Source organism: Coccinella septempunctata, chromosome 5, assembly GCF_907165205.1.
Source record: "Coccinella septempunctata chromosome 5, icCocSept1.1, whole genome shotgun sequence".
Lineage (NCBI taxonomy): Eukaryota > Metazoa > Arthropoda > Insecta > Coleoptera > Coccinellidae > Coccinella > Coccinella septempunctata.
In genome coordinates this window covers 17,471,201-17,495,172 of record NC_058193.1, presented here as the reverse complement: position 1 = coordinate 17,495,172, position 23,972 = coordinate 17,471,201, and the positions used below count along the sequence as shown (strand labels likewise).

Sequence of the window (23,972 nt, the reverse complement as noted above, 5' to 3'; positions counted from 1 at the left end):
TCCGCGTTTGAAAAACAATGCAATAAATTCTTCAATTATGAACTGATATTTTTTTCGATTCTTCGAATCAGAGAAAAATCCAGATAAAGATTGGTAATATTCGTTATCCCACTGCAATTTCTTAATGAGCAATTTATTTCGAATGTTTCTCTGAGTTTCACTCAGAAATTTTCAAATATATTCTGCCTTGATCATTATAAGAAAATTAAAAATGAGCGTTACAGAAACCCTTTTTATTTGGTTTCGTCGAAAATTAGTACATGTACCGTAAAAACAGATGACGCTGAAGTTTGTTTTTCGTGTGGTTCATCTATTCTCTGTTCATTTAATCTATGACCAAATCGAGTTTTGAGTTGTCAATTTCATTTTATGGTTGTTCATAAATTAAGTACTGTCAGAATTAATTAAGAACAGTCATTGATATACGAATAGAAAGATTGAACATGTTTCTGACTTTAATTTGAATTAGAATACGAATACGACAGCAGCACTCCGGTCAGTGGCGGCTCGTGGGCCTTAGAGGCAGAGGTTCACAAAATAAAAAAAAAAGCCAAGGATTTTATTTTTAAAATGAAATTCATTCTTCTTTCCTCCTTTGCAGCGAACTTATCGATAACCACATCGTTAAAATTTGGTAAATTTTCAATGAATTTTTTCTCTATAGATAGCATCGCTAGTGCCGTAAGTCTTTTTTCATTAATCTCAAAAAGGTCTTAATTCTCTTCAATGTTGAAAAACTTCTTTCCTCTTCAGCTATCGTCATCGGAATTGTCATAAGTATTTGGAGAAGGAAAAAAGTTTCGATTAAAATTTATTCTGGGAGGATTCTGCATTTCCTGAAACTTTTTAGAGTTTAGGGTATCTAACAATAGATACAATTCAGAAGATTTTCGTAAATTGATTTTCGTCTGATGAAGGAGTCTGATAGACTCCGAAACGTTTCAATATAAAATTATGATTTCAATTTCAACGTTCTTTATTTTCAGTTCATTGTCAGGCAACAATTTTTTCTAGTTGATTTGCTCCTGACAAATTAGTGCAGGAATTTACGCAGGAGCAAATCGTCTATTTCAATTTTTTAATTGATTTTGTTTCAGAGATTGGGAGTGAAAACCCTAAAAAGTTTCAGGGGGGGAAGAAGTGGCAGAAAATATCAGTTCTAGGTTATTTTCAATGATAAATTTCAACAAATTGAGAGTACTGCTAAGATTTCTGAAATCAGGTCTTCTGTAAATAATCTCTAATTCGGTTTTCAATCTAATTTCATCAAAAAATGAATATGCGTCCACTGCTGCATCAAAATGCTGCATTGGAAAACGGTTTTTATACTGTTCAAATTTGTCTGCACAAAAAAGTAATGCCGTATTCAAATGCTTCGTAAATGAAAATATTTTTTTTACTTGTATTATGATAGTATCTTCATAAATCAATGAATTAAAATTTTGTTTTAAATATTCCACAGTAAATTTTGTTGCATTCATAATACGAACAATGAACGTATAATTCTTCCTTCGCCTAATGAATTACGTCCCGCGTCGTTTACGGATAAATAGCCCGAACGTGATCTCCGTTGATTTCACCGTTTGTGCCCGCTCATAAAAATTGTCTAGCAATTAATTCGTCGTAAACCCTTCCTACTCGTTCGCACGTGCGACCGACGTATGTAGGCAAGGGTAGAGTAAAGCACTCCAAAGTGTTGTAACGTGGTTTCCTGAGAAACTTATCTCAAGCGCCAGCTATTCTTTTCACAAATTATGAACCAGTTTATTCACACCTTCGAAAATATGAGCGAATCGATCAGCAAACATACATTCTGGAAATTCGATCCGATCACGAGCACGGTATAAAGTTTATACCGGGTACAGTGAAAAATCAAAGGTTGTTCAATAAAATGCGCCAACCAGAACTGACGAAATGGATACAAGAATGACCTCGCGAAGTGAAATGACTTGCTATACGGTATCGGGATGTAATTAATTTTATTTCTCCAGAAACGTAAGAAATACCACCAGGGTGGATCTACTAGAGACTTTTATTCACTACTCCAAGGGCTACGCTCCATGACTGATAGCGAAGAAAAGGTCTATTTTGAGCGGAACTACGGGATTTCACTGACGACGAGCGGTATCTCTTATTCTCTACCCCAAGGGCTTACGCACCATGACTGATAGAATAGAAGAGATTTCTATTTCAACACTTATGACGCAGGAACGTGAACAGGCGGGGTTGACGGAACTTCCTCTTCACTACCCCAAGGGCTTACGCACCATGACTGATTGAATGATAGCGAAGGAAAAGTCAGACTCGCGAAACAGGGTAAAGTACGGCAAAAGATAACAGAAAGCGATACAGTACAGCAGTGTCAAAGAAGTAACCGGTGTAGGTCTAATAAAGAAACTGAACGGTATAGACCTACCTCCTTTATTTCAAGGCACTTGCGGAAAACGAAAATAAAAATTAATTTCCAAGAGCACTAACCCTTGCACAAAATTTACTCTAAAGGGTATGAAGACTTTTTCGATTTAAACACAGGGGATCGATTTGACATTATACAAAAATAATTCACCCCGACTTTCAGCTGTTTATCTCCAACGGTTTCCGAATTTTTCGAATAAAACTGTTTTCTCAATAAAAAAAAATTTTTCGACTAAAATTCAAAACTGGTTGATGGTGATTTTTTTTTTATCGTTTTCAGTAGTAAGAGTGATAAGGAAGACATTTCATTATGACTCTAAGTTGAAAATCTTATTTTTGAGAGCAGATATAAAATAATAATATATTTTTTTATGTTTCTTAAAAGTGTCCACCACGAAACTTTGTCAAAAAATGTCTTTTGTAGTTATCTAAACTCAAGAAATTTTTCATTTTTTTGAAGTGGTGGAACATAATAGAGAAAAATTAAAACTATTTTTTTCAAAATACCATGTTTCATGCATAGAAGCACTTATGCTGCGAACAAAATATCTAGAAAACTATTCTTCAACTGAGAATACATAATTCATTTAATAATAAAAATTCAATATAATACCAAATTCATTTATTTTATTGATACAATAATGAATCCATCATAAACTAGATAATAAGTTGCTTCCTTAAGCACGTTTTTTTGTCGAGTTTTCTTGTTTTTCACATAACGAATTTAGAGCAAGACTGGATTCTGATGTTGATCTTTCTGAAAAAGTGCAATGAAATCGAAAAAAGATTATGATAATACGTTGGCGTTGGAGGTAAAAATAAATCGTTGGGCGAGACAAAAAGTTCCGTTCAGTACGATCTCTTCAAATGATTTGACAAATTTTCCTGAATTAACGGAACCAGAATTGAAGATTTTTTTCACGGGATCATATCAAATGTCTCAAGCTGTTTCTTACTTAGCTGAGTTAATAAATGAAGACGGAACAATAACACTGCAATACGTAAACACAACACCAAATATTATCAAACTACAAGTGAGGGTCTCGGCATATTGAGTCAAAAACATACCATTGTTTTGTTGATAATGAGCCAGAAAAGAATGAGATTTCTGGAATAAGGCGATATTGTTGTGATTGTGCTAATGGTAGTCGCACTGTAGGGTGATGTTCTCATATTTCAGCTATAATATATTATCTTTCTTACGTTCTCTATTTGGCAAAAATAGTAAAATCTGCTGAAATATTGTGTCGCCTCTTTGTAAATGAAAAAGTTAGTGCTGTTGTTAATGGAGACAGTGACGAAGACTAACCCATATTTATAGTAGTCTTCAATATTTCGAATGTGAACCTATATTTTTCTGCATAGAAAAATTTCTATCGCCAATTTTTTGATGTCCTCCAATTTTCGAATGATGGGTTATTCATGATTATTGTATCAATAAAATAAATGGATTTGGTATTATACTAAATTTTTATTATTAAATGAATTATGTATTCTCAGTTGAAGAATAGTTTTCTACATATTTTGTAGTATGTTTCTATGCATGAAACATAGTATTTTGAAAAAAAATAGTTTTAATTTTTTTCTATTATGTTCTACCACTTCGAAAAAATGAAAAATTTCTTGAGTTTAGATAACTACAAAAGACATTTTCTGACAAAGTTTCGTGGTGGACACTTTTAAGTAACATAAAAAAAAATATATTATTATTTTATATCTGCTTTCAAAAATAAGGTTTTCAACTGAGAGTCCTAATGAAATGTCTTCCTCATCACTCTTACTACTGAAAACGATAAAAAAAATCACAATCAACCAATTTTGAATTTTAGTCGAAAAAAAAACAGTTTTTTTTCGAAAAATTCGAAACCGTTGCAGATAAACAGCTGAAAATCGGGGTGAATTATTTTTGTTTAATGTCAAATCGATCCCCTGTGTTTAAATCGAAAAAGTCGCAGGGGCAGATTTTCCATATAAACCCGTCTATAGCCTTTGTGGAGCGGCTCGTTGTAAACACAGGTAATCACCGAAGAATCGCAGAGAAAAGAGACCGTCGCGGGGGAAAATCTGCTTTTATAGGCAAATCCCCCACACGTTAAAAATCTGAAAATTCCAGAATGCGACAAGAGTAAAAAACGTCGTCAGCTCCGGTTTATCGCATATCAACATCAGAAAAACGTCGAAATCTTCAACGGCATGCAAGAAAAACAACGTTAAACACAGATAAACGATTTTTTACATTTACTCTGCTTATGGGAATGAATGCATTGAAGATTTGAGAATTAAATATTTTTGAAGGCGGAAATGTGAAATGAAAGGAATGCATTAAAATGAATCCCAATTTTCTCAAAAAAATTCGGATTCATCACAGTGTTCGCCTAGTTGCACACACACCGATTTTGGACGGCCCGGAATAAAATCGGCCGATATTTTATCGGTAGCAGTTGCTAGCACACTCAACGGATTTTTACCGTCCAAACGATCAGCCAACTACAGTCGACTGAAATGGTTGGTAAAAAACATTGAACTCAAGAAAGAACTCCTTCTTGAGTTCAATGGTAAAAAATCGGTGCTTGTACGAACATGTACTTAGTCACGCACGCCACTACATCCCGGTATTGCCGGTATAGGACGGTTTCTCACCGGCATTTTACCGTCACCGATCAGTGGTCGGCGTATGTGCAGGTCCCGTTCCCACACGTGGTTCACTATTGGAATTTGGACGACCGATATAAAATCGGCCATAAATAGACTAGGTAAAAAATAATATTGTAACTTCAGAAAGGTAATTTATTGGTTAGTTGAGAGGAAATTTGATTTTACGTTACTTTGTTTGGGGGTTCACTTGCTCATGTGCTCTCATAGCAGAGCCTCCAATGACTCCGGTGGAATCGCACCTTAAGTCTATGAATTGGGTACATGATCTCGTAGGTTCTCGTTAGATAACTATGGCTTTTTCAGTTTGGAATTCTCTGGTATTATGTGAGACAAATATCAAGCACTCATAGATGTATAAAGCGTATATTGTTAGGATTTTGTGTTTCTTGAAGAATCCTCTACAACTTTCTTTAGCTTTCATTCTTGTAATAGATCTTATTCCTCGTTTTTGAATTACAAATATATACTGGATATCTGAGCAGGACCACCAAGATATGATACCGTATTTTGCTATGGCTTCAAAGCAGGCATAGTAGGAGGTCTTTGTTGTCGCCTTATTCATGTGAGAGGATATACTTCTGGGAGTATATGTTGTTGAGTTTTCCCGAAACATACCTCACGTGTTCCCCCCCAATCTAGGAACTCGTCCAGGTAAACTACAAGAAATTTTGAGGATCTTTCTAGCCGTTTTTTTCTCCTTATTGTAACCAGTCCGGCCCTTGCGGTCGGACCTATCGAGAACCAGGGCGGTCGCTTCCTTCTGGAAGAATCGCGAAAGGTTCGCGAAGGTACCTGAATGTTTCCGGCGCCTATATAAGCCCAGCGGAGGAGCAGGTAGGCAAGTACAAGTACATTTACAGTGCAAGCGACTAGTGGAAATAAACAAGAGTGGAAATAAATAGTAGTGTAATAGTTAGTTTGTGAGTTATAAGTGTATTAAGTGTAAATAAATAATTTTAATAAGTTGGACGTTTTAATCAAGCGAAGAAAACTTTACATTGGTGTCACGTGTGAGGTTCAACATCGCTCGAATTAAATAAATATTTTCGGTTATTTGTTCATGCCAGTGACCACAAGATTACAGAACGCAATGGAGACTCAAGCGGTAATGGACTTTTTGAGTAAGATGAACGAAAGAATGGAAGAAAATTCTCGAAAATTGAATGAGAAAATGGACGAGAACTCTTGTAAGTTGAATGAGAAAGTGGACGAGAATTCATGTAAGTTGAATGAACAAATGGAAGAAAATTCCAGGAAGTTAAATGAGAAAATTGATGAGAAATTGAATGAGAAAATGGACCAGATTAGGGAAAATTGTAACGATGTGGTGAGTCAACTATCAGATAAATTGGATGAGAAACTGGAAACCATAAATGAAAAATTCGATAAAGTGGACGAGAGATTCGATATAGTCAGTGGAAAATTTGACGAGGTTGATGAAAAGTTTGACAAGGTTAACGGAAAGTTCCAAGAAATAGCAGGAATAATTGAACATCATTCCAAGTTCATAAATTCCTTGAAAAGAATGTCAAACAGAACCGATATTCTGGCTTCAACACCCTACAGCACAGCGAAAGCGGAAAATGACGGCGAAGGTAGTAGAATGAAGATCAAGCCTCCAACTTTTGATGGAAAAATACCCTGGTCGACATATCAAAAACAGTTTGAAGCTGCTGCCCTGGTGAACAATTGGAACAACAACGAAAAAGCCACGGCATTAATTATAGCTCTACGAGGAGAGGCACTCAACATTCTGCAGACGATCCCGGAGAGTCAACAAGCCTGTTACGAAGTTCTTACATCGAAACTTCAGATGAGATATGGTGATGCTCATCTACAACAAGTATACCATGCACAAATAAAGAATCGAGTGCAGAAAACAGGGGAAAATCTCCAAGAGTTTGAAGCTGATGTGGCGAGATTAGTCAGGCTGGCTTATCCATCTGCTCCAGATAGCTTCCTGGAACAGCTATCAATCCAGACATTCGTGGATGGGATAAAGGATAGCGAAATACAACAAGACCTGAGACTAGCACGCCCTAGAACCATAGATGATGCCTTAGCCCAGGCTTTGGAAATAGAGGCAGCGAAGCAAGCGTCGCATAGAGGACACCTTCGTGTAAGACAAGTCCAAGAAACAGACCGATCTATTGAGGACATTGTCAGAGAAGAAATCCGCAGAATATCACAAACTAGGAAAAAGGATACTGTGTGCTGGAACTGCAACAAAAGTGGGCATTTCAAGCGAAACTGTCCAGAATTGGAAAAAGAGTCACAGCAGGGAAACTGAGGGGTCGGTGATAAGGGGCATAAATCGACCCAAGCCAAAAATGCCCCCGAAGTGATAATCCGTGGAATAATGTATAAGGATTTATCAAGCATAGTTATCCCTGGAAAGATAAATGATCGAAATGTGAAAATACTGGTAGACACTGGCTCGACCAAAACCATTGTGCGTCCAGAAATAGCTGAAGGATTGGAGATTCGCCCAGTTAGGATCAAACTTCGAACTGCGTCTGGACAAGAAATACCGACTTATGGATCGATCGTCCCCACTATTGAATTAGGAAACACTTCAGTTAACCACGAAGTTCTGGTAGCTGGAATCACGGAAGAAGTTATTCTGGGATTGGACCTTGTTAAGAAGCTTGGATGCCAATTGGATTTGAAGAGTGATGTACTTCGGCTAGGAAGTGAAGAGATTCCATTCAATGATGTGGAGGACAAGATATATCGGATTCGACTGACCGAGGACATCACGTTGCCCGGGCGAACTGAAGGCATAGTGACTGGTAGATGTGACGATGTAACGAGGAGTGGCTGCGTGAGAGTAATTGAGCCCTCTGACGATATAACCTTAGCTAAAGGACTATTACTTGGGAAGACCTTGGTAAGGGTAAGAGACAGCATTCCCATCCGATTGCTAAATGTCAACATGTTTCCAGTCACCCTGAAGAAGGATACCTTGATTGGACGTGGTGTGCCTGTGTACCATATTTCGGGTGGGATAAGTACTGCAGAAGTCTCAAAATCGCAAAGAAATTCTGAAGAACTGGTATCCCTCCTCACTTCAAAATGTCAAGAGCTCGACCGATACCAACTACTCGAAGTGAGAAAATTGGTTCAAACGTTCTCCGACGTTTTTGCTACGGACGGAAAAGCAGGGAAGACTGATGTTGTGCAGCATAAAATCAATACTGGTGATGCACAACCTATCCGACAGCATCCTAGAAGTCTTCCTCTGGCAAAAAGGGAAGAAGCTGAAAGGATTATTGAAGACATGGCGAGAGAAGGTGTAATCGAACCGTCAGATAGCCCCTGGACATCGCCCGTAGTATTAGTGAAGAAGAAGGATGGAACTACTAGATTCTGCGTAGACTATAGGCAGGCCACGAAAAAGGACAGCTATCCCTTACCGAGAATTGATGATACCCTGGATACACTCTCGGGATCACGTTGGTTTTCCACCTTGGATCTGAAGAGTGGATATTGGCAGGTTGGCTTGGATCCAAAAGACAAAGAAAAGACTGCCTTCAGTATTGGAACGGGTCTGTGGCAGTTTAAAGTTATGCCTTTCGGTCTATGCAATGCTCCTGCCACATTTGAACGTCTGATGGAGACAATATTGAGAGGGCTCTACTGAAAAACTTCTCTGGTGTATCTGGATGATGTGATAGTAGTGGGAAAATCATTCCAAGATCACTTACGCAACCTATCCGAGGTTTTCCAGCGACTTCGTGATGCCAACCTAAAGCTAAGTCCTAAAAAATGTAATCTGTTTCGAACAGAAGTGAAATATTTAGGACACGTAGGGGAGAGTTCCTTGGAATTGGACAGCCCATGAACCGGACGCTACAGTTTTCTACTACACTCGATAGCAATTTAGCATCCTTTACGTAAATCCTATTTTCGTAACATCGATCGAGATCTCTTGGAAAATGGCTGACCCTGTGGCTCGCGCCTTGTTGCGAAAATGGGATTTATGTAAATGATGCTAAATTACTATCGAGTGTAGTAGAAAACTGTAGCGTCCGGCTCATGGGCTGTCCATTTCGAAGGAACTCTCCCCTAGTTTCACGTAGTGGTGTCAAGGTTGATCCGGATAAGATCAAGGCAGTGCAGGAATGGCCTATACCGAAAGACAAGAGTGAGTTGCGGAGTTTCTTAGGCCTTTGCACATATTATAGAAGATTTGTATCTGGTTTTGCCAACGTTGCCAAGCCGCTGACGAAATTGACGGAAGATGGACAGGAGTACATATGGTCCTATGATTGCACTGAAGCCTTCGAACGATTAAAAAAGGCTCTGGTCACAGCTCCAGTTCTGAGTTACGCAAGGGCTGAAGGTAAATTTGTGCTCGACACCGACGCCAGTAATACAGCCATTGGCGGCGTTCTATCGCAAGTCCAGGATGGACAGGAAAGAGTCATCGGGTACTTCAGCAAGGTGTTGTCCAAACCAGAACGGAATTATTGCGTGACCAGGAGAGAACTTTTAGCAGTCATCAAGTCTGTAGAAACATTTCTACAAATATTTGTACGGAAGGAAATTCTTACTAAGAACGGACCATGCTGCTTTGAAATGGCTCCTGAGTTTTAAGAACCCGGAAGGACAAGTGGCTAGATGGATTGAGAGGCTGCAAGAGTATGACTTTGCCACTGAACACAGAGCGGGGACTAGCCATCGCAATGCAGACGCGTTGTCAAGAAGACCTTGTCCCGAGAATTGCAGCCATTGTTCGCGTCTGGAAGAAAAGATCGATTTAAGGCGGACCACCGTAATCGAAGACGACTGGCTACCTGAGGAAATTCAAAGAACACAAGAGGAAGATAACGACTTGAAAGTAATCCTGAGTTGGAAGAAGAGCGGTAGACGACCTACTTGGGAAGAAGTATCCAGACTGAGCCAGAATATGAAGTCGTATTGGGCACAATGGGAAACGCTGAAGATTGATGGAGGTCTTCTGAAACGTTGTTGGGAAAATGAAGATGGAACTGAGCAGAGACTTCAGTTGATTGTGCCGAAGAACCGTGTGACAGACATTCTGACCAGACTACATAACGGAACTTCAGGTGGACATTTCGGTATAACCAAGACATTGGAAAAAGTCAGGCAGCGATTTTATTGGCCGAATTGTAAGAGGGACGTTAAAGATTGGTGTAGAACATGCAAGGTTTGCGCTGCTGCTAACGGACCTTATGGTAGAGGAAAAGCACCAATGAAGCAATATAACGTCGGATCTCCCATGGAACGAGTAGCTATCGACATCGCTGGCCCCTTTCCCGAAACAGACCATGGAAACAAGTACATTTTGGTAGCGATGGACTATTTCACGAAATGGGTGGAAGCCTACGGTATTCCTAATCAAGAGGCAAGTACGGTAGCTGTTAAATTGGTCAGAGAATTCTTCTGCAGATTTGGAATACCGCTGGAGCTGCATTGTGATCAAGGCCGAAATTTTGAATCGAAGTTATTCCAAGAAGTATGTAGCAAATTGGGGATTCACAAAACAAGGACTACACCTCTTCATCCACAATCAGACGGCATGGTCGAACGAATGAATCGGACCATGGGAAAACATCTAGCCAAAGTAGTTTCTGATCACCAGCGGGATTGGGATGAATATTTACATCTTTTCACCATGGCATATAGATCTTCGGTTCAAGAATCTACCAAGGAAACTCCATCCAGTATAATGTTCGGCCGAGAAATAAGGCTGCCTTGCGACCTAGAGTTTGGATGTAAGCCTGGAGAAGACGTAGCTGGGGAGGACTACGTTAGTAAATTAAGGAACAAGCTGGATTACATTCATGACAAGGTACGCAATCAAATGCAGCAAGCAAGTGACCGAATGAAAATGCGCTACGACATCAAGGCTATTGAAGGTGGATTCACCACTGGAGATCTGGTGTGGCTACATAATCCACAAAGGAGGAAAGGTTTTTCACCAAAGCTGCAGAGACAGTGGGAGGGACCGTATGAAATAATCAAGAGGATAAATGATGTAGTTTACCGGATAAGGAAGCTCCCCAGAGGAAAATCAAAGGTTGTCCATTTCAACCGATTAGCCCCGTACGCGCAGGACAGAGAAGAAGTACGTCTTGTGGAAGCCCCGATGCAAGGTAGCAGCGATTACCAGAAGTTTATGGATTGTTATGGTGAGACACGCGTTGCACGGTTCGGCGTTACACAGGAAGTACATCAAGATCTCTTTACCGTGTCTGAGGAATACTCTCTCGCTCATTGCGTAGCGGAGGACCTTCGTATGAGCAAAGGAATAGCCAGAGTATTCAGAAATAAATTTGAACGTCAGGAACAACTATTGCGACAGCAGCCAAGAATCGGAAAAGTTTTGAAATTGAAGGCTGACGGTCGGTTCATTTATTACCTAGTCACCAAGCAACATTCCTATCAGAAGCCAACCTATCAGAATCTATGGACGGCACTGCATAGCTTGAAAGAAGACCTTCAACGCTTTGGAGTTAGAAAATTAGCTGTTCCCAAGCTCGGTTGTGGATTGGACCAGCTGAATTGGCGAGTTGTGCGAAGCATGCTGGAGGTGGTATTTCAGGGGACTGGTATACGGATCCTGGTGTGCAGTTTCAACCCACAGCAGGCCAGGGAGCCTGGAAAAACTGTGGAGTGCTACTTCCATCAGAATGGCTACTGTAGGAATGGTGATGAGTGCAAGTTTCGCCACGGTCCTCGGAGAAATTCACTAAATCTGTTCTGGGACAGAACAGGCTTAAGGAGGGGACAGTGTAACCAGTCCGGCCCTTGCGGTCGGACCTATCGAGAACCAGGGCGGTCGCTTCCTTCTGGAAGAATCGCGAAAGGTTCGCGAAGGTACCTGAATGTTTCCGGCGCCTATATAAGCCCATCGGAGGAGCAGGTAGGCAAGTACAAGTACAGTTACAGTGCAAGCGACTAGTGGAAATAAACAAGAGTGGAAATAAATAGTAGTGTAATAGTTAGTTTGTGAGTTATAAGTGTATTAAGTGTAAATAAATAATTTTAATAAGTTGGACGTTTTAATCAAGCGAAGAAAACTTTACATTATTTAGAATGAGTTGATTTTTGTTGAACCATTTCTCAATCTTTAAGTAGAAATGTTTGTATCATCGGCATATTGAGTTAGGAGGGATTCTGTATTCTCTTCCGTGTTGATTATTTGTTAAGGTATTGGGATTTCTGTTAGGGTTCGGTTTATTTGTGGAAGTAAGGTGAAAAGTAATATTTTAGTTTTTACACTTATTTATTCAGAAACGGGTAAATAGTTTCCCACTACTTCATTTTCTTTCTTACAACAACTTCTAGTATATTCTACTATCATATGTCTTTTATCATAGAAATAAATCATAGTCATAGAATTGTTTTTTATCTTCCAAAACTCCCCCTCGATTTAAACACTTTTACCAATAAAAGTTTTACAATCGTTCCTGACACTGTGTGATGTTTAACAAATTGCAAATGTTTACAAACTTTTCTTCGCAAAGGGGTTTTGTCAAAATATCTGCTAAATTATCATTTGTGTTTACATATTCTACAGTTATTATTCCTTTATTAGTCAAGTCGTTAATGAAATGTTCTTCAATGTCTATGTGCTTAGCGCGTTTCGAATTTTCATAACTTTGTGTCATCGAAACCGCACTTAAATTGTCCATTTTTAATGTAACACACTTCACCTCACCGAACTCTGAAAGAATACCCTTCAGGTTAACCAATTCTTGGGCACTGGTTGCAGCTGCCACATATTCCGCCTCTGCTGTCGATAGTGCCACGCAAGTCTGTTTCTTCGAGAACCAGCTGATTGGATTTCCTCCATAAGGTACTACGGATCCACTAGTGCTTTTTCTGTTACTTCGATCACCAGCCCAATCTGCATCTGAGTAGGCTTCCAGTTTTTCTGGCCTTTTTCTGTATACAAGTCCTCTGTCCGTTGTAGACTTCAAATATCTTAAAATTCTTTTCCCAGCAGTAACTAGTTCTTTGTTGGGTTTATCCAGATATATACTAAGGTATGATACAGGATACATAATGTCAGGTCTTGATGTGCAGGCTGAATACATCAGAGATCCGATTAACTTTCTGTATGGGAAATTTGTTGATTCGGCATCATAAGTACTTGAAGGATCTATACTGAATTCTGTTTCCATTGGTGTGGATACACCCTTGCATTCCGACATATTAAAATGACTCAAAAGTTTTTCGATATAATTTCTTTGAGTTATCTTAAGTGCTTCTGATGCTATTATCCTCACCCATGTCCTTGGCATTCAACAGCTTCTTCAAAGATTTTACTGTCTTTCCAATTTCTTCATCTTTTCCTGTTATGATTAGGTCATCGACAAATACAATTAGCCAGCAATCCTTCTTGCAGTTGCAATACACACAAAAATCGAAATTCGACCTTTCAAAATGTAGGTCCTTCATAATTGCTGATTATTCCAACATCTCGGACTTTCCCTTAATCCGTATAGAGCTCTGTTTAGTTTGATCACTTTGGGTTTTTCTATATCTAATCTTAGTCCTTTAGGTATCCTGATATATACTTCAGATGTAAGTATACCATTTAAAAAGGCTGTAGGAAAGTCAAGTTGCCTTAGATTCCAATTTTCTTGTCATGACTTCGCCAGCAACATTCTGACAGTTGACATTCTTGTAACAGGTGTGTATATGGATTGTGGATTTTCTTCTTGAATTTGGAAACCCTTGGCAACAAGTCGAGCCTACCTATCAGTTTGTCCACAGCCATAAATTGGGAACCGGCCATTTTGTTTGTCTTCGTGTGTTAGCAAAAAGATTTTTTTTTTAAACAAACTTCTTTCTTATATTATTTTTACCTGCCCTAATTCTGGGCCCATAACCTGTTAGGGTTTGGTTTATTTGTGGAAGTAAGGTAAAAAGTAATATTTTAGTTTTTACACTTATTTATTCAGAAACGGGTAAATAGTTTCTCACTACTTCATTTTCTTTCTTACTTACTAACTGTTGGATAGTCCTCCAAGTCATTCACATAAGTTATGAACAAGAGATGGCCCAATATAACCCCCTGCTCTATACCTAGTTTTTTCATAGCTGTTTGTGAAAAACCTTTTATTACATTTTTCTCAAGTACTACATATTGTTTTCTTTCCTTAAGATAAGTTTCCAGCCATTTGTTTGACCTCGTATTCCGTACTTCCAGAGTCTCTTCAATAAAATCTCGATATTTGGGCAGTCATATACTTCTGATAGATCTAGGAGCATTCCTAGTGCATAATTTCCTTTCTCTTGTTGTTAAATAATTGCTTGGATAAAGTTGTAAGTAGCTGTTGTTGTTGATTTGCCCTTTCGGTAGCCCTGTTGGGTTGAGTTCAAGATTTTGCTGTTCAGGAAAAACTCTGTCAGTCTCTTATGATTTATCAAGTAAAATATTCTTGAAAAACTTTGTAGCAGGCTTATTGGTCTGTAGCTTTCAATATTTTCTGTATCTCCTTCTTTATAGATTGCATGGCTTTTGGTGACTGCCATTTTCAGCTGTTCTGAGAATATTCTATTCTTTAAAGAGTTGTTGATGATGTAGCACAGAACTTCTTTGATATTTTCAATGCTAGACTTTATAATGGATACAGGTATTTCATCTTTGTCGCAAGTATGTTTGTTTTTTATGAGTTTAAATAATTCTTCAATTTTTGTGGTTGTTGTTGGTCTAAATTATATCCACTGGTTGTTTTCGACAATATTGCATTGGAACGGGAGTTTTGGTAAGATTTTAGTTGGCTCTGGTACTATTTGTAAGAGGTATTGGTTGAAGTTTTCAGCTATATCAGTTGCGTGATCTTCTATTCCTACATTTTTTTTTTACTTTCTTTCACTTACTTATTCATTACAGATTGACCACATGCATTCGTTTTTGTTATCCGATGCTTTTATTCATTCCTCGTAGTGTTTCTGACGTTCTGTTTTTATCATGCTGTCATACTTTTTCTTTGCTTCCTTGTATTGAGTTTTAAATTCTTCACTTGCCGTTGAGATAAATAATTTCGTACTACTGATTTCGTAAGCACCTAGTGGGAGAGGTAAAAGGGGGAAATCAGCTGATTTAGAGGTTTGGGAATTCTCTGTTTCTGCAAAAACCGCCTCACGTCCATGTCCGCGAAAAATGCAAAACGAAAGACGAATAACCGGAGCATAGGCGCGTACTACTCTCGGCTCGGAAAAATACATAGAAAATACGAGAAAAAAGCTTCAGAAATTCGAGATTTTTCAACACGAATGTGAACTCATGCAGCTTCAACCGGAGCCTGTTGCTGTTACTTATAGTTTCGGAGGAGTTTTATTATTCCTGAGAACCTACCTATTTTTCTACACGAAACCAACCAATAAACGACACCTGATAGCAAGGAAATCATTCTCCATATCCCGTACCTCAAACCGTAACCCAAATTCGGACGCAAAATATCTAGATGAATTGTGAATTTAAAAAATTCAAGATCCCTTTGTGCCATTCACTCAAGTCGATAAGGTCCATTTTCGCAAAACAGCCAAGGGAGATCAGCACCTCACCTGACAAACCTATGTAACTTCAGTCATCAGCTGACCCAGATTTGTACTTTTATATTGCAGTTAGACCTAAAACTGCAATACTATCAACTTCGAGTCTTTCTTATTTTCACTGTCCAACAATTTTTCCCCATGCCAGTTGTTTACAGTAAGTTCAAAATGAGGATCTTTAATGACTTAGTTTATAAGAGAAGATATAGAAATGAAACATTTGAGTAAGTAATGTGTTTATGCACTCTCAGACGGAGAAAAATCTATTCAAGAAAAATTTATCTAAGGAAAATGATTCAATGTTATGATGATAAATTCTTTATCCTGAAATCTAAATTGCATTGATGTTGAATATTACAGCTCATGGGATATTTAAACTGTATCTAATGTTCTAAGTTTCTTACATTCCAAATTAATTCATGATTGAGACTATTGTCCTGATGGAACCATATTTGTTTTAATACATGAAACGTATGATCCTCCTCGAATTAATATAATTCCCTCAAGTCATATAAACGTGTCGTGTTTTTGCTCCAGGCCGATCCGTCATATCAATGCTGCAGTCGGTTAATTTATTTTTTCTTATTCATAAAAGTATGACGAAGCGAATAATTAGCTGTATGTAAGGAGAGATGGACTAATTTCATACCATGTTTTATAATGCCTGATTTCATTACTGATTTCCATATTACGATGACGCGCATATTCCTCCTGTTTTCCGAGTTTAGAATTGGAGAATAGAGGAATGTAGCAGAATGTACTCATGAGAAATTTTGACAGCCCTAGAACCCCACCTCCAACGATCAAAATGAACCGATATCTGTTTTCTATTCAGAATATTTTAAGGATTTCTTCTGTAGAAGATAAGTCAGTTCAAAATGATCGGCCGAGGAAATTGGCGGCCAAAGTACCTACATAGAGATATGACTAAAATATCCTAACATAACTTTTTGTTCATACTACAGCTCCGAGAATAAAAATCAACTATGCAGTCTACGATTCATCGTAATCAACATCAAAATGAGGAATATGCCCTTCAGGGGGCATTTTTTAAGCTTATGATGGCCGACTAAGCAAAAGTATCAGAATGTACTCAGAAAAAAATTTTGTTTCATTCTACAGCCCTAGAACGCCACCTTCAACGATTAAACGAACCGATATTTTTCTATTCAGAATTTTTTAAGGATTCCTTCTCCAGAAAATACACCAGTTCAAAACATCCGGTCAGGGAAATTGATTTCTAATGTATCTCTAACATAATTTTTCTGTTCAGACTACAGCTCCGAGGAAGAAGTGAACCATTCAGTCTACGACAAAGCGCATATTCTTCATTTTCTAGTTCAGTATGGCCAACCAAGAAAATTAGTGGATAGAGGAATGTTTTAAGGATTTCTTTTCCACAAGATAAGTCAGTTCAAAAAAGCCGGCCAAAGAAATTGATTGCTAAAGTACACAGAGAGATGACTAAAATATCCCTAACATTTTTTTTATACTGCAGCTCCGAGGATAAAAAAATTTTAATATCTCAATTTCACCCGACACAAGTTGGGGCTAGTGGGGGGTGAATTCGTGTCCGACAAAATCGGGGGCTATATAGATCTTGAAGAGCATCTCAAAGAGAATGTATTCACTGAAAAAAAGTCAAATATCTTAATTTTATCTGACTGATCATAATTTTTCGGACACACAAGTTGGGTGTAGTGGGGGGTGAATTCGTGCCCGACAAAATCAGCAGGTAAATAGGTTTTGAAGAGCATAGTAAATAGAACATATTCACTGAAAAAAATTTAAATATCTCAATTTTACCCGATTCATCATAACTTGGTTCGAAACAGAGAAGGGGTGTGATGGGGGGTGAATTCGTTCCCGACAAAATCGAGGGCCATATAGATCTTGAAGAGCATCACAAATTCAAATATCTCAATTTTACCCGACTTAGCATAATTTTTCGGAAACGCAAGTGGGGGTTAGTGGGGGGTGAATTCGTGCCCGACAAAATCGGGGGCTATATAGATCTTGAACAGCATCTCAAAAAAAATGTGTTCACTGAAAAAAGTCAAATATCTCAATTTTATCCGCATGATTTTTGGAACAGACAAGTTGGGGGTAGTGGGGGGTGGTTTCGTGTCAGACAAAATCAGGTACTATATGATTCTCGAAGAGCACAAGTAGGAGAATATATTCACTGAGAAAAAAAATTGAAATAGGTATTCCTATTTTACTCGAAATTAGAACACTTCCTTTTTATTGATCCACTAACTCATTATTCATTTCTAGAAATAGTTGAGAAGGGTTGTAGATACTTAGTACCCTCACCCCTTTCCGAGAATGTCATTTAATTTCATTTTCATTTCTACTTTTCAATGTCAATCAGTCTTGATTACGAATCAAGATACACCGCGAGCGGGCCGAACGTTCCACCGAGGCGCCGAGGCAAACGCGTGGCTGGAACTCGTGGCTGCTTTCACACTGGTGAATGAATGAATGAGTTAGAGCTCTAGGGCTGTCAGAAAGAAATATAAATTTTTCTGAGAAAATCTGATACATTTCTCTATCAATTAATGGCCAGTCGTTTTACACATTCGAACAAATAGGAGGAACATGCTCTCCATCGTCTACAGAATAGTGGTGGTTCATTTTAATCCTTGGAGTTGGAGCTCTAGGGCTTTCAGTATGAAAAAAAAAATTATGTCAGGATATTTTATTCATCCCTCTATTTACTCTATCCATCAATTTCTCTGACCATCTATTTTGAACTGATATTTCTCCCGGAGTAGAAATCCGTAAAACATTAATGAGGGAAAAAATAAACAGAGTGCAGAATTCATATCAGACCGTGGTGGAATAGTCTTTCTTGAAACTGGACGGCCGGGAGTACCTAAACATCACTACGGATTGATTTGATTAATTGATTTCATTTTTGCTTATGACTTTTTTTTTGATTATACGATATAGTTACTGCACAATGACTGCTGCACACAAAGTGCAGCTTGCCGTACAGTTCTTGCACAGCTATTGTTGCATTCAAAGTGCAGCTTGCTGTACACGTACAGTTTTTACACAGTGACTGCTACATTTAAAGTGCAGTTTGCTGTACAGTTTGAGCACAGTGACTACTGTATATAAAATACAACTTGCTGTACAGTATTTGTACAGTGACCAAACTGCATATAAAATACAGCTAGTTGTACAGTTTTTGCACTTAACTGCTGCATTTGAAGTGCAGCTTGCTGTACAGTGATTGCAATACCATCGCTGTTTTTAAAGTGCAGCTGTGCCTGTATATCAACTGCAGTTTGTACTGTAGATTAACTGCACAGTACACCGGAACATATACGGTCCTTTTTGGTGCAGTTATTGCATTACCGTCACTGCAGTCAATTGAAGCAACGATGTGCAGTTTTTGTACAGTGACTGGATTTCAGTGTTTGCTGGGAGTGTTCTGTTGCAAGTGAATACCCACACCTTAACAATTCTCATAGAGTCATTGACTAGTATCGAACTTTACGTTTGATTTGTGTATTATGAATTACTTTAATTGGAAACAAGACCTTACCCAACAAACACAATATACAGCAACTGTACAAATACTGCACTACAAATGCCACCAGAATGCAGCACAGAGATTGCTGTACTGAAACTGCACAGTTTCTGTATTGATAATTCTGCATTTTCAAAACGCAGTTTTTGATGCACAGTAACTGCACAGTTTCTGTATTCATAATTCTGCATTTTCAAAATGCAGTTTGTGATGTACAGTGACTGCATAGTTTCTGTATTGATAATTCTGCATTTTCAAAACTCAGTTTTTGATTACAGTGACTGCATAGTTTCTGTATTGATAATTCTGCATTTTCAAAATGCAGTTTGTGATGTGTACAGTGACTGCATAGTTTCTGTATTGATAAATCTGCATTTTCAAAACGCAGTTTTTGATGTACAGTGACTGCAGATTTTCTGTATTGATAATACTGCATTTTCAAAACGCAGTTTTTGATGTACAGTAACTGCATAGTTTCTGTATTGATAATTCGGCATTTTCAAAACGCAGTTTTTGATGTACAGTAACTGCACAGTTTCTGTATTGATAATTCTGCATTTTCAAAACGCAGTTTTTGATGTACAGTTACTGCACAGTTTCTGTATTGATAATTCTGCATTTGCAAAACACACTTTTGGTTTACAGTGACTGCATAGTTTCTGTATTGATAATTCTGCATTTTCAAAACGCAGTTTTTGATGTACAGTAACTGCACAGTTTCTGTATTGATAATTCTGCATTTTCAAAACGCAGTTTTTGATGTACAGTAACTGCACAGTTTCTGTATTGATAATTCTGCATTTGCAAAACGTAGTATTTGATATACAGTGACTGCACAGTTTCTGTATTTGCAATTCTTGATTTCAAAAATGGAGTATTTGATATAGAGTTAATGATAGAATCTAGAATAATAATTCATAGGAATTCCTAAAACTTAAACATATACCTTCTTCAAGAAGTTGAAAATTCGATTATGAAGGTTAAAGACACATTTCATAAACAGATTTAATTCAATAATTGAAGACTCCGTTCATTACCAAAATATGGATTATACCCATGCTAGAAGAATACTTCATCGCACCATGGTGGTACCAGAATTAGCCAAATGATGGCAGCACAGCTCTTGACGGTTGCGATCACAGGGTAGCATACACGTCTATTGCGGTGCAGCATACGCCAAACGATGGCGCCACCGGCGACGCACTACTCTATGGCTTTGTTTTGGTTCGCACTTTAGGCGGTTCTGAATCGGTTCAAAGCAGTGGAGCAACAATGCTATGGGAAGCTTCACACATGCTACGCGCGAGCTTACACTGAATAAATAAATGTTCGACTGTTTTGAACCGTTCTGGAACCATCCTAAAAGCGAACCAAAACAGGCCTTGTATCCTCTATGTAACCAGCGTTTATAGCAGGCACGATTTACGCTACTTCGACGATAGTCGTAGGTAACTCCTATGGTTCATTAATCTCCACCCCCAAGAGTAGGCCATGTATCAAATAGCGTGAAGTCACCTTTGCGCTTACCGCCAAGATACCAAGTGAAATTGAAAATTTCTGATTTGCAGAATAGATTTTCTGTTTATAACTAGGAAACTTCTCTAATAGAATATTGTTTCGTAATTGCAAGTTTCGATATAGTTTTTACACAGTGACTGCTACATTTAAAGTGCAGCTACTGTATAGTTTGAGCACAGTGTCTATTGTATATAAAATACAGCTTGCTGTACAGTTCTTGCGTGAACAAACTGCATATAAAACACAGCTAACTGTACAGTGCAGTTTGTACTGTACAGTAACTGCAAAGTCCACCGGGACATATACGGTCCTTTTTGGTGCAGTTATTGCATTACCGTAACTGCAGTCAATTGAAGCAACGAAGTACAGTTTTTGTACAGTGACTGCATTTCAGTGTTTGCTGGGTAGGAGCGCAACGAACAGTGTTTATATGGATAGTGTAAATGAATAAATGAGTGAAAAATTGAACAATTTAATTAATCGAAAACGTTACAATATAATACAATAAAGAATACTTACGAATACATTAAATATTTATAACTCGAAAGTATTAATTGAAATGACTAGATATAGTTTAAATTGAACTCATAACAATTAGTTTGACGAAGTTTGTATTGCTCTATTTCAAAAGAATATAGTAGAGAAGAGAGTTCAAATATACTGTACATAGAAGAAATACTGTCATACTGAATACTTAGCCAAAGTGACTACACAATTTTTCTTCTAAGGAAATACTTTTACAACTTGTGAATTTCATCACATCACACGAGGTAAGTCATTAATTATACGGATTACGAAAATAATTTTCCGAATATATAGGGAATGCCATAAAATAGAAGAGGATAGAAGAAATGCATTTGACTAGTGCGAGAATAATTTTATTACATATATGTGATAAAAATTATTCATTCGACCACATTCAACTGGACCTCTCCATATTTGATATACCAATTGTGCTCCGCTTTTCTCAACTGCAACGATGAGATTTTCACTTTAGAGGCAGAATTGCAAGAACTAGAAGGTACAGAAGGGCCTATTAGAACGATTGCTCTTCTTCTGTCCTCTTCTTTCCCATGATTGGAATTATATTTTCGTGATCTGTATATGATTTTAATCCAAGAATCTATTGGCCATTCCTACAAGTTCCTAGTTTAGTATTTCCTTAAAATCTCAGAAAGATGTGAAATGAATTAAAATTTCCCAAATTGAACGTTTTACCAAGTGAGATGATAATTTCTATTAATTTTTCAATCAATTTACAAAGTTTACTGAACGGATGATACATTTCTTCCACAAAATGAAACTGTAGTTCCCCCTATGGTATAAAAAAATTTCTGACGGGCCACTTCCTCCTACACTTTACTTTGATTGAAGTTCCTTACGAGCTTCCAATTTCTCTCGAGGCATTCTCCTTCAGGTTCCTTTCGTTCTTCATGTCTAGTCATAGTATAGCTCGGATACGAACTCACAAATTCTTTAATATCTGTGAACAAATTAAAAATTAGTTCCATCTCCTTGCATGAAAGAAAACAACATTTCGATATGGAAACTATTGGGATCAGAATTATGGTTTATCCGTATTACCCCCAGATGAAAGCAGTATATTAATAGTGGAGTGCCGCAAGACTTTATAATGAGAAAATGCGGAACATACATCAATTTCGAAAAAAACCTTTCTATAAGATTCTTCATATCCCGTATGAAAAAGTTTTCCCATAAAAAATCGTTTCTTCTGTCTAAATACGTCAATTTTTTCGAAAATATACGGGGATCACGAAAGTATCGGAATTTTTAGAATAACTTGGTGGAAGAGCATTTTAGAGAAACATTTTTCAAACAAAAGTTGATTTATTTACTCTGGCTATAAGTTGGTGATTAGGTATGGTTTCGACCATGACCTTGGTCTTTGGACGCCCAAAATGAAAAGAACGAGAAATTTCAGGTTCAGACAGAAACCTAAGTCATGCCTCCCTTCTGTCCCTGAGGCCCTCGCAAGTTGAAACAAGCAAAAGTAACGGATCGGCAGAAAGAATACAGAGCATTTCTGAGGAATGGCCTTTTTCAAGTAGAGCCAAGAAAAATTCTCACAATCAAGTGGCCAAGTCCTCCTAACAAAATAATCGATCTTGAAATGTGATCCTCCAAAAAATTTGAAACATATATTGCTCCTAACAAATATGTGAGGATTTAGAAATATTAACATTAATGAACAAACAATTATTTATATTGAAAAATTCCTATATGAAAATAAGCAGGTGATGCAAAAATTTGAATCTATGTGTGCATTTCAGATATGAGAATTTCTATGATAAACAGGGTGTTTCATGAGTCGTTGGCCATAGCCCATTGGTGAATGCAGGTCATCCAAGCCTTTCAGAAAACTTTCTTATTTTGTATCCTAAGCCTAAGGCTATTAGTTTCGGAGATACGGGGTGATTCATGAATATTGACCTAAATTTGCGATAGCCATAACTCCGGAATGCAAGGTTCGATTTCGATCAAATTTTATGGGTTTGTTCACTTCAGAATGCTCTTTCAAACGGCACATGAAATATCGATATTTTCAGGGTAGTACTCAGAATATTATGATTTTCCAATCAAGCCCCAAAATCTATATTTTTTACATCCCTTACATCCCTTAATTTCGTTATTGCTATGAAAAACTACATAATATATTCTAAGGAATTTAATTTTCACTTTGCATGGCACACTCGTCACAAGGGAATAGGAACCGGACGAATTCATATTTTATGTCATTTTTTCGAAATGCGGTCCTGTTTTTATTCCTTCGGTGATAATATTTATTGTCCTCTGCCGAGATTCTGAATTATTTTAAATTCTGTTCAATTCTTCTTCATTTTACACCCTTAGCACCTACTGAGTGTTCGCAAAAAAAGTGTTTAAAAGTATGCAAAGTCGAGCTGTGAATTCTTTTGAAATTACGTATTGAATTTAGATAGAAATGATGTGAACCCTCTTGAAAATGTTATCCGTAAGTGTATTTACTTTATAACAGACATAACTAGTAAAATTTATTCTTCCGAAAAACCTCAATCTTTTTATTTCTTTTCATAAAACAACAATGAAGGAACCGGACGAATTCATGATTTATGTTATTTATTGGAAATGCGGTCCTGTTTTCATTCCTTCATTCATTGTCTTCGGTCGAGATTTTAAATTTTTTAAAACTCTGTTCAACTTTCTCATTTTAAACCCTTAGTTCCCACTGAGTGTTCGTGAAAAAGTGACTGACACCTCTGACTTCACTAGAGCATTTGCAGTAGAGGATAGAAGAAGCCTGTGCAGA

At 37.7% G+C, this 23,972-nt stretch overlaps 1 protein-coding gene across 1 annotated transcript in view; it reads right to left on the bottom strand.

The window, feature by feature from the left end:
• Positions 1 to 21,121: 21,121 nt before the first annotated feature.
• Positions 21,122 to 23,972, bottom strand: part of LOC123314071 (inositol-trisphosphate 3-kinase homolog) — a 35,100-nt gene continuing 32,249 nt past the window's right edge. The window contains exon 6 of the mRNA XM_044899184.1: positions 21,122 to 22,148. Within this exon, the coding sequence (XP_044755119.1) occupies positions 22,131 to 22,148 (18 nt within the window). The 3' untranslated portion in view covers positions 21,122 to 22,130. The remainder of the gene's footprint in view (positions 22,149 to 23,972) is intronic.